Consider the following 13,186-nt stretch of genomic DNA (forward strand, 5'->3'; position numbering starts at 1 on the left):
TATTTGTCCCTTTTTCCATATTTTCTACCCTCTCTTGTCATAATTCCCCCTCTCTCCTCTTACTCCTTTCTCTCTCCTGGTACTACCCTCTTTTTCTTATATTCTCCTGTCCTCATACTGCCCTTCTTTGTGTTTATATATCCCTGTCTCGTCATATTCCAGCTGTCTCCTCATTTTCTTACCTCTCTCTTCATACTTCATTTTTCTGTTCATACTCTCTGTTCTCTCCTGTTTCTCCTTTCTCTCTCTCTCTCTCTCTCTCTCTATAAACTCTGGGCAGATTTACAAGCCCCTTGTGCATTTTGGTTGTTTTACTGTGTCACTTTTTTTTAATGTAATGTTGGCAAAAATAATGTTGTAAATTGCATATGTATTTGCAAAATGAGCCGGGGTTGTTCACTGAAATGTATTAGATGGAATGTGTACAGTCACTTAAACGTTTTACATTCGTAAATGTGTTTTGGTATAATGCATGGTCTCATATTTGTCTAATATCACACTGTGCATCAGTGTCCATTAAGGAATTAGATTTGCCCCTTTTTAAACGTTTTATAGTAGTAAATGTGTTTTGGTATAATGCATGGTGTTATATTTTTTTGTTTAATATCACATTATGCGTTTGTGTACATTAAGGAATTATATGTGTCCCATTTTCCATAATTTGTACCCTCTCTTGTCATACTCCCCTCTGTCTCCTCTTGCTCCTTCCTCTCTCCTGGTACTACCCTCTTTTTCTTATATTGTCCTCTGTCCTCATATTGCCCTTCTTTGTCTTTATATTTCCTGTCTCTCCTCTTATTCCTTCTGTCTACTCATTTTCTTCCCTCTCTTCATATTTCATATTTTTCTTGATACTCCCTGTTCTGTCCTCTTTCTCCTTTCTCTCCCTCTGTATACACTCTGGGCAGATTTACAAGCCCCTTGTGAGTCTTTGTTGTTTTATTGTGTCAGTTATTTTGATGTAATGTAGTAAATTGCATATGTATTTGGAAAATGAGTCAGAGTTGTTCACTGAAATGTAGTAATTATATACTTGGAATATGTATAGTCACTTAAACATTTTTCAGTAGTAAATAGTAAAATGCATGGTCTCATATTTTTTTGTCTAATATCATACTGTGCCTGTGTGTACATTAGAGAGTTATATTCACCACTTTTTAAACGTTTTACAGTAGTAAATCTGTTTTGGTAAAATGCATGGTCTTATATTTATTTGTCTAATATCACACTGTGCATCTGTGTACATTAAGGAATTATATTCGCTCCTTTTTCCATATTTTCTACACTCTCTTGTCATACTCCCTCCTCTCTCGTCTTACTCCTTCCTCTCTCATTATACTATCTTCTTTTTCTTATATTCTCCTCTCTTTTTATACTTTTTTTCTTCATACTTGCTCCTCTTTTTGCATATTTCTCCTACTCTTTATATTCTCTCTTGTCTTTATATTCACTACTGTTCTCATCGTTTTTACTGTCTCCTCATAGTACTCCCTCTCTCCTTATACACTCAGTCTTCCCTTATATTTGTCTTTTCTCCACATTTTTGTCTCTGTCTCTCTTTATATTCCTTCTTCTTTCTTCATATATACTCTTCTCTTCTTATATTCTCTTTCTTCTTATTCTCGCTATTCTTTGCACATATTCCCTATTCTTTTCTCATACTTTTCTTTTTCTTCTCATACTCCCCTCTCTCTGCTCACACTTCTCCTCTCTTTTCTTATACTCCAAACTCTCTACTGATATTGCCCTCTTTTCTTATTGTCACATTCCTTTCCTCATTCTCCCCCCTGTCCTTATACTCCCCCTGTTTTCATATTCTACTATGTCTTCTCTTACTTTTCCATGTCTTCTCATACTACTGCCTTTTTCTTATATTCCCTTTTGTCCTATACTCCTTCTCTCTGTGTTCATATTTTCCTGGATCTCTTCATATTCCTTTTCTATTTTCATTTTCTGTCCTCTCGGTTTATATTTTTTCTGTCTGTTCATAGTGCTTGCTCTCTTCTCTTACTCCTCCTTGACTCCCTGTATACACTCTACAGCACTTTCCTCATATTCGCCATCTTTTCATACTGACCTCTCTTTTTATATTTGTTTCTCTTGTCATACTTCTGCCTCTTTCCTCATACATTTTTCACTCTTCATAATCCCCCATCTGTTTATACTCCTTCTTTTCTCATCATACTGTATCCTCTGTTCTTGTACACCCCTTTTTTCCTTATGCTCCACTTTTCCTCACATTCTCCGTGCTCTCTAATGGTACAGTCCTCTCTCTCCTTATACACACCGTCCTTTCCTAGTATTCCTTTTTTGTTCTTATACTTGCGCCTCTTTCCACATATTCCTTCTTTTTTCTTTATAGTGTTCTTATAGTCGCCCCTCTCTCTGCTCACTCTCCTTCTTTCTTATACTCTTCTTTCTCTCCTCATATGTCCACCTTTCTCTTAACTCTCCCTTACCTATTCATACTTTCCAGTTTGTTCATACTCCCTTTATCCCCTTATACTGCAGTGTCTGTTTAGACACCCCTTCTTCCTCATATTTTCCCTTGTTTCATACTCCTCCTTCTCTTGTTGTAAGTCCTTCTATTTTCATAGTCCCACCTCTGTCCTCATAATCCTCCCTCTCTTCTTATAAGTAATATCATAGAATATTTCATATATTTATTTTTGTAATGTTATATATATATTTTTTATAATAGTTTCTGTTTATCAACACTGAAAATAATTCATTATGCCTACAAAAGCTCAAAAGAGGAAACAACGAAAGAAAGGTGTTTATTCAAAGAGAAGTCATCTACAAGATTTACATGAAGAACAATGTGTTAACAAAAAGAAAAAAGTCCTGGTAAGAGAACGAAGACTTTTCTGAGGAAAATATTAAACACTAAGAGTAGTGTGCACAAAGAGAAAAATACTATTAGTGTATCTGCAACGAAAAAGAAAAAGAAGAATAAAGAGAACAATCATGGAAAATCAACTTTTGAAAAAACAAGTTTATAGTAAAGGAGGAAAACCCTATTTATGGAAATTAGGAAAAAAATGTTTTATAATAGAGTGGTGTCAAATTTGATTAAGGAAGTTAGGAAATGTAAAAAAAAAACAAGGGTTATGTTTTGTTTTTGTTAAAATTTGTATACTGTGTATTTTGTTTAAGTGTCTAGAATTGTTGCTACCAAAGTTCCCCACTAGAGGATGTCTGAAAAAGAGACCCTATCATATAGTGAAGACTATATAGATAAGCTCCTTCAGGAAGAGGGAGGGGGTACTTTTCTAGCAGATAATACTACTACTAGTGATTTATCGTTGAATGGTAAGATTTTGAAATTAGAACGCCTAGAGAAGAAATTAATAAGAACAAGGCTCCACGGTCATACATTACAGAAATACTTAAGGTCTAATGTAATCCCGGTTGGTTTACAAGTCCGGAACGAACCAGCTATTTTCTTGTAGAACCCTAAATTTAAAGAAAACTTTAGCTTCGTATCCAATACCTGCTCAAGACATTGGATGGTCTTGGGTATCGAAACAGCTGTCGAGGAAGTAGAAAGGTTGACCAAGGAAATAGCAGATTTGATAAAGGAAATCATTGATGATAAGGCCTTAGTTAATGCAAAGGAGGCTTTAGAAAGGCTAGAAAAAAACATTCGAGAATTTGATATATACACCCAAGGTACGAAGCTTGATAAAGTACCAAGGGACATAAAAGTGTATGATAAAAAGTCCACATACCCCTACCTTCATGTAGGATATTATATAAGAGGTCAGAGAGGTGGCCTTACAAGTCGGGGACGTGGGGGTTATAGGAGGCACAATACCTTCTCAGGTTCCTCATTTGGCAGTAGCTCTGATAGTAATTCGGAACGCCCTGGCACAAGCACAGGTTCTGGTACCAATAACCCGGCTCAGAACTATCAGGAACAACAACCTTTTTTAGGCGAGGACCAATGGTGGGGCCCACGCGGCAGAGGCCGTCCCTGGGGGAGACCCAGGGGGACACGCAGTGTAACTTGGAATCAAGGAACAGGCAGGGGGAAGAAACAACCGCAATTCCAGCAAGATTCCCATGGCGAAATCAGGGCGAGACGCCAGCACTACAGATGGTAGCACATAAACTGCATAATCCTGTAATCAATCTATCGGATTATGAGCTAACACCGGATGAACAAAGCGTCCTATCAAAGGGGCTATCCTTTGTTCCTACGTCCATGCCTAACGACTTCAATCTGAGAATTGAAGTCCGAGTTCTTCAGAAAAGTGCGTCTTAAGCACTATTTCCATAAGGTCCCCCATAACCCTACTTTTTCAGCCAGTGGGTTGAGACCCCCGTCGAAATTTAATCCTCCTTCCCACTTGGTTGACAACAGAATATTAACATTTGAACAAGTGGTTTAGCGGGATGTGGATCAGGCTCTGTCTAGTAGACCGTATGTACCGTATAATATGAGCAAACAAGAAAAAGCTGCTCTATATACCTTAAAGAACAACACCAATATTGTAATTAAGCCCGCAGATAAGGGTGGGGCTATTGTTGTTCAGAGTGTTGATAAATATAAAACCGAGATTCTCTCACAGTTGGAAGTACAAGGGAATTACAGGTTATTGAAAAAAGATCCGACAAAAGCCATTAGCCATACCATTAACGTAATAACCAGTCAAGCCTTGTTGGACAGTTTTATCACTAAACACGAACATGATTTTTTGAACAACAAACATCCACGGATACCTACAATATATACCCTTCCTAAAGTGCACAAACGGCTGGAAGACCCCCCGGGAAGACCTATTATATCGGGGTGCGGCTCCTTGCTTGAACCGCTTTGTAAATATATTGATGTGTTCTTAAAACCTATAGCAACTGCGACTCCCACCTATTTACGTGACACTACTGCGACGATACAGTTGGTAGACGGACGTCTATATGATCAACATGCGTGCCTGTTAGCCACTATGGACATCACTGCCCTTTATACGAACATTCCCCAGCAGGCAGCCCTAGACTGTATAGAGGTTATCCTCAATCGTAGGCCGGCTCCACACAGGGTCCCGACTTTGTTTATTATCAAACTTTTGAATTTAGCCATGACACAGAATTTCTTCATGTTTCAGGAGAAATTCTATGTGCAAACAAAGGGCGTAGCAATGGAGGCAAGCTTCGCTCCCAACTTAGCAATAATATTTATGAGCGAATATGAACATAATTATGTTTTGAATGAGAACAATCCGTACCGTAATCATATTTCCCTGTGGGCTAGGTACATCGATGATGTCCTATTAATTTGGGAAGGGAGTAAGGAGACTGTCACAATTTCATGACTGGTTGAACTTGCGCATGGATGATATCCAATTCACTTTGGAGTCAGACAATGCCGCAATTAATTTAAGGCTGAATCAGGCTGTTTGTTCACCAGTTTATACAGAAAGAGCAGTGAACGTAACACGCTTCTCAGATACTCGAGTCATCATCCCCGCAACCTCAGAGATAATTTGCCCTTTGGCCAATTTCTGAGGTTGCGGAGAAACTGCACCAAGAAAGAGGACTTCTTTGACGAATCCTCACTCCCCATTGCAAGGTTGAGTGAACGAGGATACCCAATGCGCCTGCTAAAAAAGGCACATAAACGTGCTTGGCATAATCACCGAGAACATCTGTTAAATGTACAAGAAAAGGGACCCTGTGAGGAAAGATTAGTGTGTGTTACTACCTTTAACACGAAAATCAATGCGATTAAAAAAGCGATAAATCGACATTGGCATGTGGTAAAAGAGGTAGTAGGGGGGCTACTGCCCCCATTACATGCATTCCGGAAGGGTAGGAATACTAGGGACCACCTGATAAAATCCCTCTTACCGACAGTGGCTACAGTTACCCAAACAACATTATAGGGTCTCCCCCCAGTGATAGGCCATACAAATGTGGCTTGTGCAAAGCATGCTCCCTCACTATGGAATGCACTACATTTACCTATAACAATCAGGCATACGCGTTGAAGGAACAGAGTAACTGCAACACCACAGGGGTGATTTATGCCATCCTATGCCCCTGTGAGTTCATGTATATCGGCCAGACTATTCAAAAAGCCAAATGCCGTATTCTCCAACATACTAGCCGCATACGCTGTAAAACTGTAGGAGCTCCCTTAGTGGAGCATTTCACCACTTTTGAACATGAGCCCAATAGTCTAACGTGGTGGATCATTGAAAAAGTGAGAGCCAATCCAAGAGGTGGAGACCTAAATAGTACCCTTAGAAGAATGGAATGTAAATGGATACACCTCCTGGACACGGTCAATAAGGGGCTGAATGAATTAGAAGAAATTAACACACAGGTGGCACTCTTATGAATACTGGACCGGTTGAGATAGAGCATCAGCCTGCACTAGATGATCATTTTTTGTCATGATCCGTTTGAATTGTATGTGTATTTATGTTTTATGTTAGTAATATGTGGAATGTATATATGTACATAAAGTTTTTATCTGAGAGATGAATTTCACCTCATTCCGCCTTGATTTGTGACACACGGATTAGAGGTGACTACAATCAAATATGATGTTTCATGATTGTTACAGTGGGTTGTCGTATTTTCAGGAAAATGATGGCTCTATTAGATCTGACCTAGCGGTGTCTGAATTGTGGGAGCGTTCGGTGTCACTCTGACGCTATATTTCAATGACCGATGTCTGAATTGTGGGAGCGTTTAGTGTTACTCTAACGCTATATTTCAATAACTGATTGCACTATGGTTTACTTACATTTTATATAAATATGGTTTTGTGATATTTTTAACTCTGAATATCACAGATATCCCCTATGTGCTTTATTTAGTATAACCATGGATACAGTTAGATTGACCTAATCGGCACCAATCTAAGATGGCCGCTAACATAAGGACCATTTAGATATACTCTAAAGAATATGTTTATTCCTAATATTAGGTACAAACAAATTTTTGTCCATTAAACTCGTCTGTCACTGTAGTGGGTTAATATCAGTGACATAATTGTGTGAGTAGTACAGTCCTATTACAATATAGCATTCTTAATTCATCGTCATTGCCCCAATCCAAGATGGCCGACGCGAATTCCCCGAAAAGGCGTCTATAATTGCATAAAGTTTTTAATATTGGATTAAAATATAACTGACGAATTACTATTATATGTGAAATCTGTGAGGGACATTGAGTATAGGTACACGATAACTTGGGTGGTATAGATCTGACAGGACACTTGTTTAGTCCTTCGTCGCTTTCAATGTCTCGACCGGCGTCTTAGTAGCTGGCGTTTCACAGTTGCTTGCTGGTTCCTGGACTGGTATGGACTGATCTTAGGCAGACGCAAACGGTGAGCGTTAGGTGGAGTATAATCACATTTCGACTGGGCTTCTTTTAGAATGCCAGCGTTTTTGAATACCTCCTCTGTGTTTACTTTTCCAGCTGCTTGAGTGTTTGGAACATGGAATAAATAACACTTACCAGCATGGGCCATTAATATGGAAGAAGAGGATACTTCTTCAACTGTTTGAACTAAAGACAGGTAACAATCCTTTTAGTTCCTCTCAAGCTAAAACCTTAGTTCTCTGATTTATGTTAGTGGGGACATAATGGCCCTAATATATATTTTTACCAATATATTTGCAGATAAATACTCCTTAACAACAGGACACTGATGTTCGTACTCCTTGATGAGAACGTAAGGTACTTACTTTTGGTCTTTTTTTGGTAACATTCGACAGCCATTAGATCCTTAGTTTGGATTTTGATAAGACCCCATTGTTCATTTTTTATAGGATTGGAAATTATCCGTTTTACGTGGGAATTACCACCACCTTTACTCCTTTGAGGGAAAGCAATTTAGATATACTTGGGCATTTTTTCTAGACATATATGTCTGGCAACAGCTTAAATACTTATTCATCTCCTTTGTAGGGTCATCTATAATCCCTTGGTTGACCCAGTTCTATTGTCCTGATGAAGACTCGCATGGCCCAGGCATAAATGACCGCATGGCCCTAAGATGAGTTGAAACGTCGACGCTCTGTATACAAAAAACCTGGACCCCTTTGGTTTCTATATTGATGTGCAAATATTTATGATATATATTTATCTTGGAAACTGATGAGAAAGTTTGTCAAAGTAACTTAGCGGCCAGGTTGCATTAGAACGGATGAATGTGGATCCGTTACTGTTTTGTATAACCAATTTGAATATTTTATGTCACCATCTTTTGAATTCTTTTTTCTTTCTAATCACTATACACATCCTTTTGCACCCCTTTGCTATGTTGCACGCTCCGTTCGGGGCAACCATTATGATCTGTAATGTTTTGTAGCTAGGAATTATGGTACTTGTTTGACCAAGAGACAATGGATTAAAAATATTGCTCTTGTTGATGCTGTTGCCTTTTTCATTTTTTATGAATATATGCATACATTGGATAGAGCTGATTAATGTGTATATGCTCTCACATTTGTTTAATTAACAACTGTTTACTGATTAACTCAGTTCTCAAATTATAGAGGTCTTGGACCACTGTTTTCTAATATCGTAAAACAAAAACAGCATTTTATAAGAAGAAGAAACGTATAGAAAATGTAGTTGAGAAAGCTTTGGAATTGAAAAAGAAATTATGTTTTAGTAATCAATAGAATTCGATCACTAGATAAGCCAATCCATTTAATGAAGGCCAAAAGTAAGTGGTGAAGAGTAATTAACAGTAATAATTTTTCTGATTTTTTTTTTGGGTGAATGGAAACATAGTTCAAGTTCTGAGCCTTTTTTTAACGAAGAGAGTTATCTTCAGAGTAATAACTTGTTGCATGCAGTTGACACTAGTGGTCGTGCTTATGAGGTTAAAAAAGGTTGTTCTATTGAGAAAGAAAATTGTTCCTAGAAATGCAGAAGAGGTGTTAGCTGATGAAGTTTTAGGGAGACGTCCTAAAGCTCCAGTGTACACTTGGAATTGTAGTAGTATTTGTAGTGTATGGCAAGAATCTATTGATATTTTACGCAATTTCTTACGTAACTATACTAAGAAAAGTATTAAACAAAAGATTAAGATGTTGCAAGGACTAGACCCTTGCAGAGTGAGAGAAAATACTGGTTTGCAAGTATGTCGAAGTGTTTTTCACCATTTCAGGATGTTAGCAGTTCATCATACTGAAATGAGGAAATTAGTCAGAACGTTGTATTATGTAAAAATTCCAGCACTAATATTAAAAAAGTTGAACAGTGCTCTTTTACATGTATCTGTATCAGATGTAACAAATGTTTGTGATGAAATTCAGGTTAGTTACTTTGGTCCTCAGGAAGACTGTGAAGAAACTGAGACATTAATAGAAGGAAATGTACAATGTTGTAGTGTAGACAATTTTGAGCAAGAAATTACAAAGTTTAAGGTGATTTCAGGTGAAAGGCCAAATTATTCTTGTATCTGTTGTCGACTAACTCATTATCAGACCAGGACTGTTGAAAAGGAAAATTATAATGAGTGGAAGGATTTTGCAACTTATTTGTTGATAGAGAATTGGTTTGATCTGGGTTCTGATCAGCGTATTTGTAAATATTGTTATAACAAATTAGACGAGAATAAAATGCCTGCTAGAGCTGTGCATAATAATTTTGAGTTGGTAAATATTCCTTCTGAACTGATGGATTTAAATACCTATGAGTCTATTCTTATTCAATGTGTGCATCCATTTCAGGCTATTGTTCGTGAGGAGCCTAAGACAGGGAAATTGCCCCCTTCAGATTTACAGAGAGGATTAAAGGGAAGAGTTGTGTATTTGCCTTTAGATTTAAAGAAAAATATTGAAACAATTGGTGTACAAATTATTGAAGATGAACCTCTAGTTGTTTTAGTTAATGGCATTCCTTCTAAGAGTAAGACAATCTGACAAGAATTAGTGGATGTTAGGAAAGTGAAAAAGGCAACGTTGTATCTGGTAAAAAATAATCAATACTATAAAAATGTGTATTTGGGAGAAGAAGAAATAACTGTAGAAGAAGATAGTGATTCCACATCTGGCCAAATTGAAAAAGTAGATAAGTCCAGAACTGAAGAGATCTACGAACATTATAGTATTCATCCACTTCATTCCAAAGAAGTAATGGGGAATACTATAGAGTTATTCCAAATGAAAGAAGCAAAGGGAAGTCCCATTAGTGTACGGGAAAAAGCTTGGAAGCTCGTTGTTTCCCTCAATTGTTTCCAACAGGGAAAGGAGGACGATGTGATGACCGACCTGTGCAGATTCCTGCATCTGAATACCGGACATCAAGGTTGTATGCAGAAGATCAAGGATTTCGACAATGTATTCCGTATTTGTTTCATCTTTTGTTTGAGAGTGACTTGTCTGGACTTTCTTATGCAGTGAATCATATATTGAAAGCAGGTGAATCATATTTTGAAAGCAGGTGTACATCTGCAAAATGTTTCGGCATAGGAATTCATGGATAAAGTACAGCAGAAAGATAATGTTTTGGAATGTCAGCTAATTAATCTCATGGCATGTCAGCGTGGTACTAATGAGTACTGGTACCGTCGTCATGGAGAACTTAAATATATGCTAAGGAACTTAGGAACTCCTACATGGTTCCTTACTCTAAGCTGTGCTGAATATGCTTGGGATGATTTACTTCAATTTCTTCGAGAAGCAAATCCAAATATACTAAATATTGAATACAAGACACCTGGAGAATTGTGCTCTTTTGATCCAGTTAATGTATGCAGGTATTTCAATCATAGATTTGAAGCTATGATGTCTTATCACCAATAAAAAAAATCCTCCTCTTGGAGAGGTTTTGGATTTCTTTTTGGAGAAAGGAGTATCAAGCGAGAGGTGCTCCTCACATACATATGCTAATATGTATCAAAGATGCTCCCACATTTGGAACTGAGTCAGATGATACTGTGCTGTCTTTTATTGAAGAATATGCCACATGTGATATACCCAAAAGTACACAAGATAAGGACTTAAGACAACAAGTCTCACGATTCCAAAGCCATCGATGTGGAAAATACTGTCGTCGAAAGTACAAATCTAAGGACAAGTTCTACACCAAATGTCGTTTTGGATTTTCACGTCCTGTAATATCGAAAGGAAGAGTGAACAGTTTTATGTCATCTTTGCGACATACTATCACAAGAAAGTCTCCCAAAAATACCTACAACTTAAAAAGAAATGAAGAGTCAAAATACATAAATGACTACAACCCAGTCATTTTGTCCATGTGGAATGCAAACATGGACATTCAATATGTTGCAGACAATTCCATTGCTGTTGCTTGATATGTAACATCCTACATAACAAAATCAGAAAAGACTGAATAGAAGGAGATGTGGGAAGAGATTTCCCACGAGAAAAGTCTAAGTAAGAAATGATATAGTTACAGTTTGAAAATGTTATCTCATCGAGAAATTGGAGCGTATGAATGTTCAGATCGCTTATCATCTGCAAGTCTTTACTCCAAATCTAGAATAATCATTTGGGTGAGTCTAGGTCTTGCTGCAACACAAAATCGAGTACTTAAATCTGTACAAGAAATTGAATATTTAGCTGAAAAAGAACCAGAAAGTAGAGGTATTGTGAAAACAAATATGTTGGATACATATTATCTAAATAGAAGTAATCATCTTGAGAACATGTGTCTCTATGAACTGCTGCAAAACTATATTTTTAAACGGAATATTACTGAAAACATCAATAATGGTATATATGCTGTGATTGTTTCTGAAGGATATTTGGTGAAACAAAGAAAAGGACATTTGATTAATCACCGTAAACGGAGTTGCGAAATTCCTGACAAAAGGGAATTTCACTATTTAGCTCTTTTGCAACTTTTCAAGCCGTGGCGTTCAGAATTGGAATTACTTGGAGATTTTCAGAGCTACGAAGATTAATTCAATGCAAGTAAAGATACTATAGAATGTCCTGTTTTTGCTAATTATGTGAAAATGTTGAACGTCGAAATTGAGAAAGAAGCTACAATTGCAGCTGAGATTGCTAGAGACAGTTCTCAAGACAGTCAAACTTCTGCTCTGTTGAGTCAGGACCCACTAGGAGAACCAATTGTTCAAAATGAAGCAGCAACTGCCATGGAAGAGGTGGAAACAGCAATGTATCAAGCTCAAGGAGATGTAACAAACTTAGGAAACTTGGAAGAACAACTAAATGTTGAGCAGAATCAAATATATGAGCAAGTAAGGGAACAGACTGACCATGGATTACTTCATGAGAAGAAAGAGTGCTCTTGCTCATCATTTGAACCTATCCGAATGTACGTGAGTGGACAAGCTGGAACAGGCGAAAGTTTTTTAATTAAAGTAATCACAACTTTTCTACAGAAAACAACTGGATTAGCAGCCCACAATATTAAAGGAATTACTTTACATTGTTTATTAATGCTACCAGTAGCATGAAAACAAATTAGAATACCACAAGCTATCTGGAGAAGCTTGTTGTGAAGTTTCAAGAGTCTTGAGGAAAATGAAACTTCTCATTATTGATGAGGTAAGCATGGTAGCAAATTCTTAAAACAGAGTATGACGTATTATTTCGAGGAAAACACATCATAGTTTTTGGAGATCTTCTACAACTTACTTCTGTAAAAGGACAATCAGTGTTTAAAACACTCGCTCATGAAGATACCAGAAAGTCTTTGGGGAGCATTGGAAATGTAAACATTTGGTTATATTTTGAGTAGAAGGAACTTATTACAAATATGCGACAGGCAAATGATGCTGATTATGGAACTATTCTTCAAGATATAAGAATTGAAAAAGTGACTATACATGGCAAAGAAGCTTTACAGAGATGATTACTTTCTAATTTGTTTCCAAATTAAAATATTGTCCCAGAGAAAATATAAATGAGAATTGCAGAAAACAAATCTGCAATCTGCTTAATGCCAACACTTTGTGGATGTTCTATATTCAATGAAGAAATGTTAAAGTTGGAAAATGAAGAAATTATAAAATTGGAAGCTATTGATAAAATAGAACATGATGGAATCACTATTATTTTGACTGAAAAGTTGAAGAGGAAATTGGATTCTTTAGAGAAATCGATAAGTAAAACTGCCGGTTTAGAAAATAATGTATATGCATGTGTAAACTGTAGGGTAATTTTACGAAGTAATTTGCATGTGGAAAAAGGTTTAGTAAATGGAGCAATGGGTAAAATTGTTG

General features: G+C 37.0%; 1 protein-coding gene across 6 annotated transcripts in view; it reads right to left on the reverse strand.

Annotated features, from left to right (window-relative positions):
- GALK2 (galactokinase 2) overlaps positions 1–13,186 on the reverse strand; it is a 1,491,044-nt gene that overhangs the window by 268,060 nt on the left and 1,209,798 nt on the right. Inside the window, exon 11 of one of the 6 annotated variants that reach the window (XM_078684792.1) lies at positions 2,204–2,234. The exons of the other annotated variants lie outside the window; for them this stretch is intronic. Coding sequence (XP_078540918.1) covers positions 2,219–2,234 — 16 coding nt within the window. The 3' untranslated portion in view covers positions 2,204–2,218. Of the gene's footprint in view, positions 1–2,203; positions 2,235–13,186 lie in introns of those variants that run through there. 6 annotated transcript variants of the gene reach the window in all.

Source organism: Lissotriton helveticus, chromosome 3_2 (assembly GCF_964261635.1).
Source record: "Lissotriton helveticus chromosome 3_2, aLisHel1.1, whole genome shotgun sequence".
Lineage (NCBI taxonomy): Eukaryota > Metazoa > Chordata > Amphibia > Caudata > Salamandridae > Lissotriton > Lissotriton helveticus.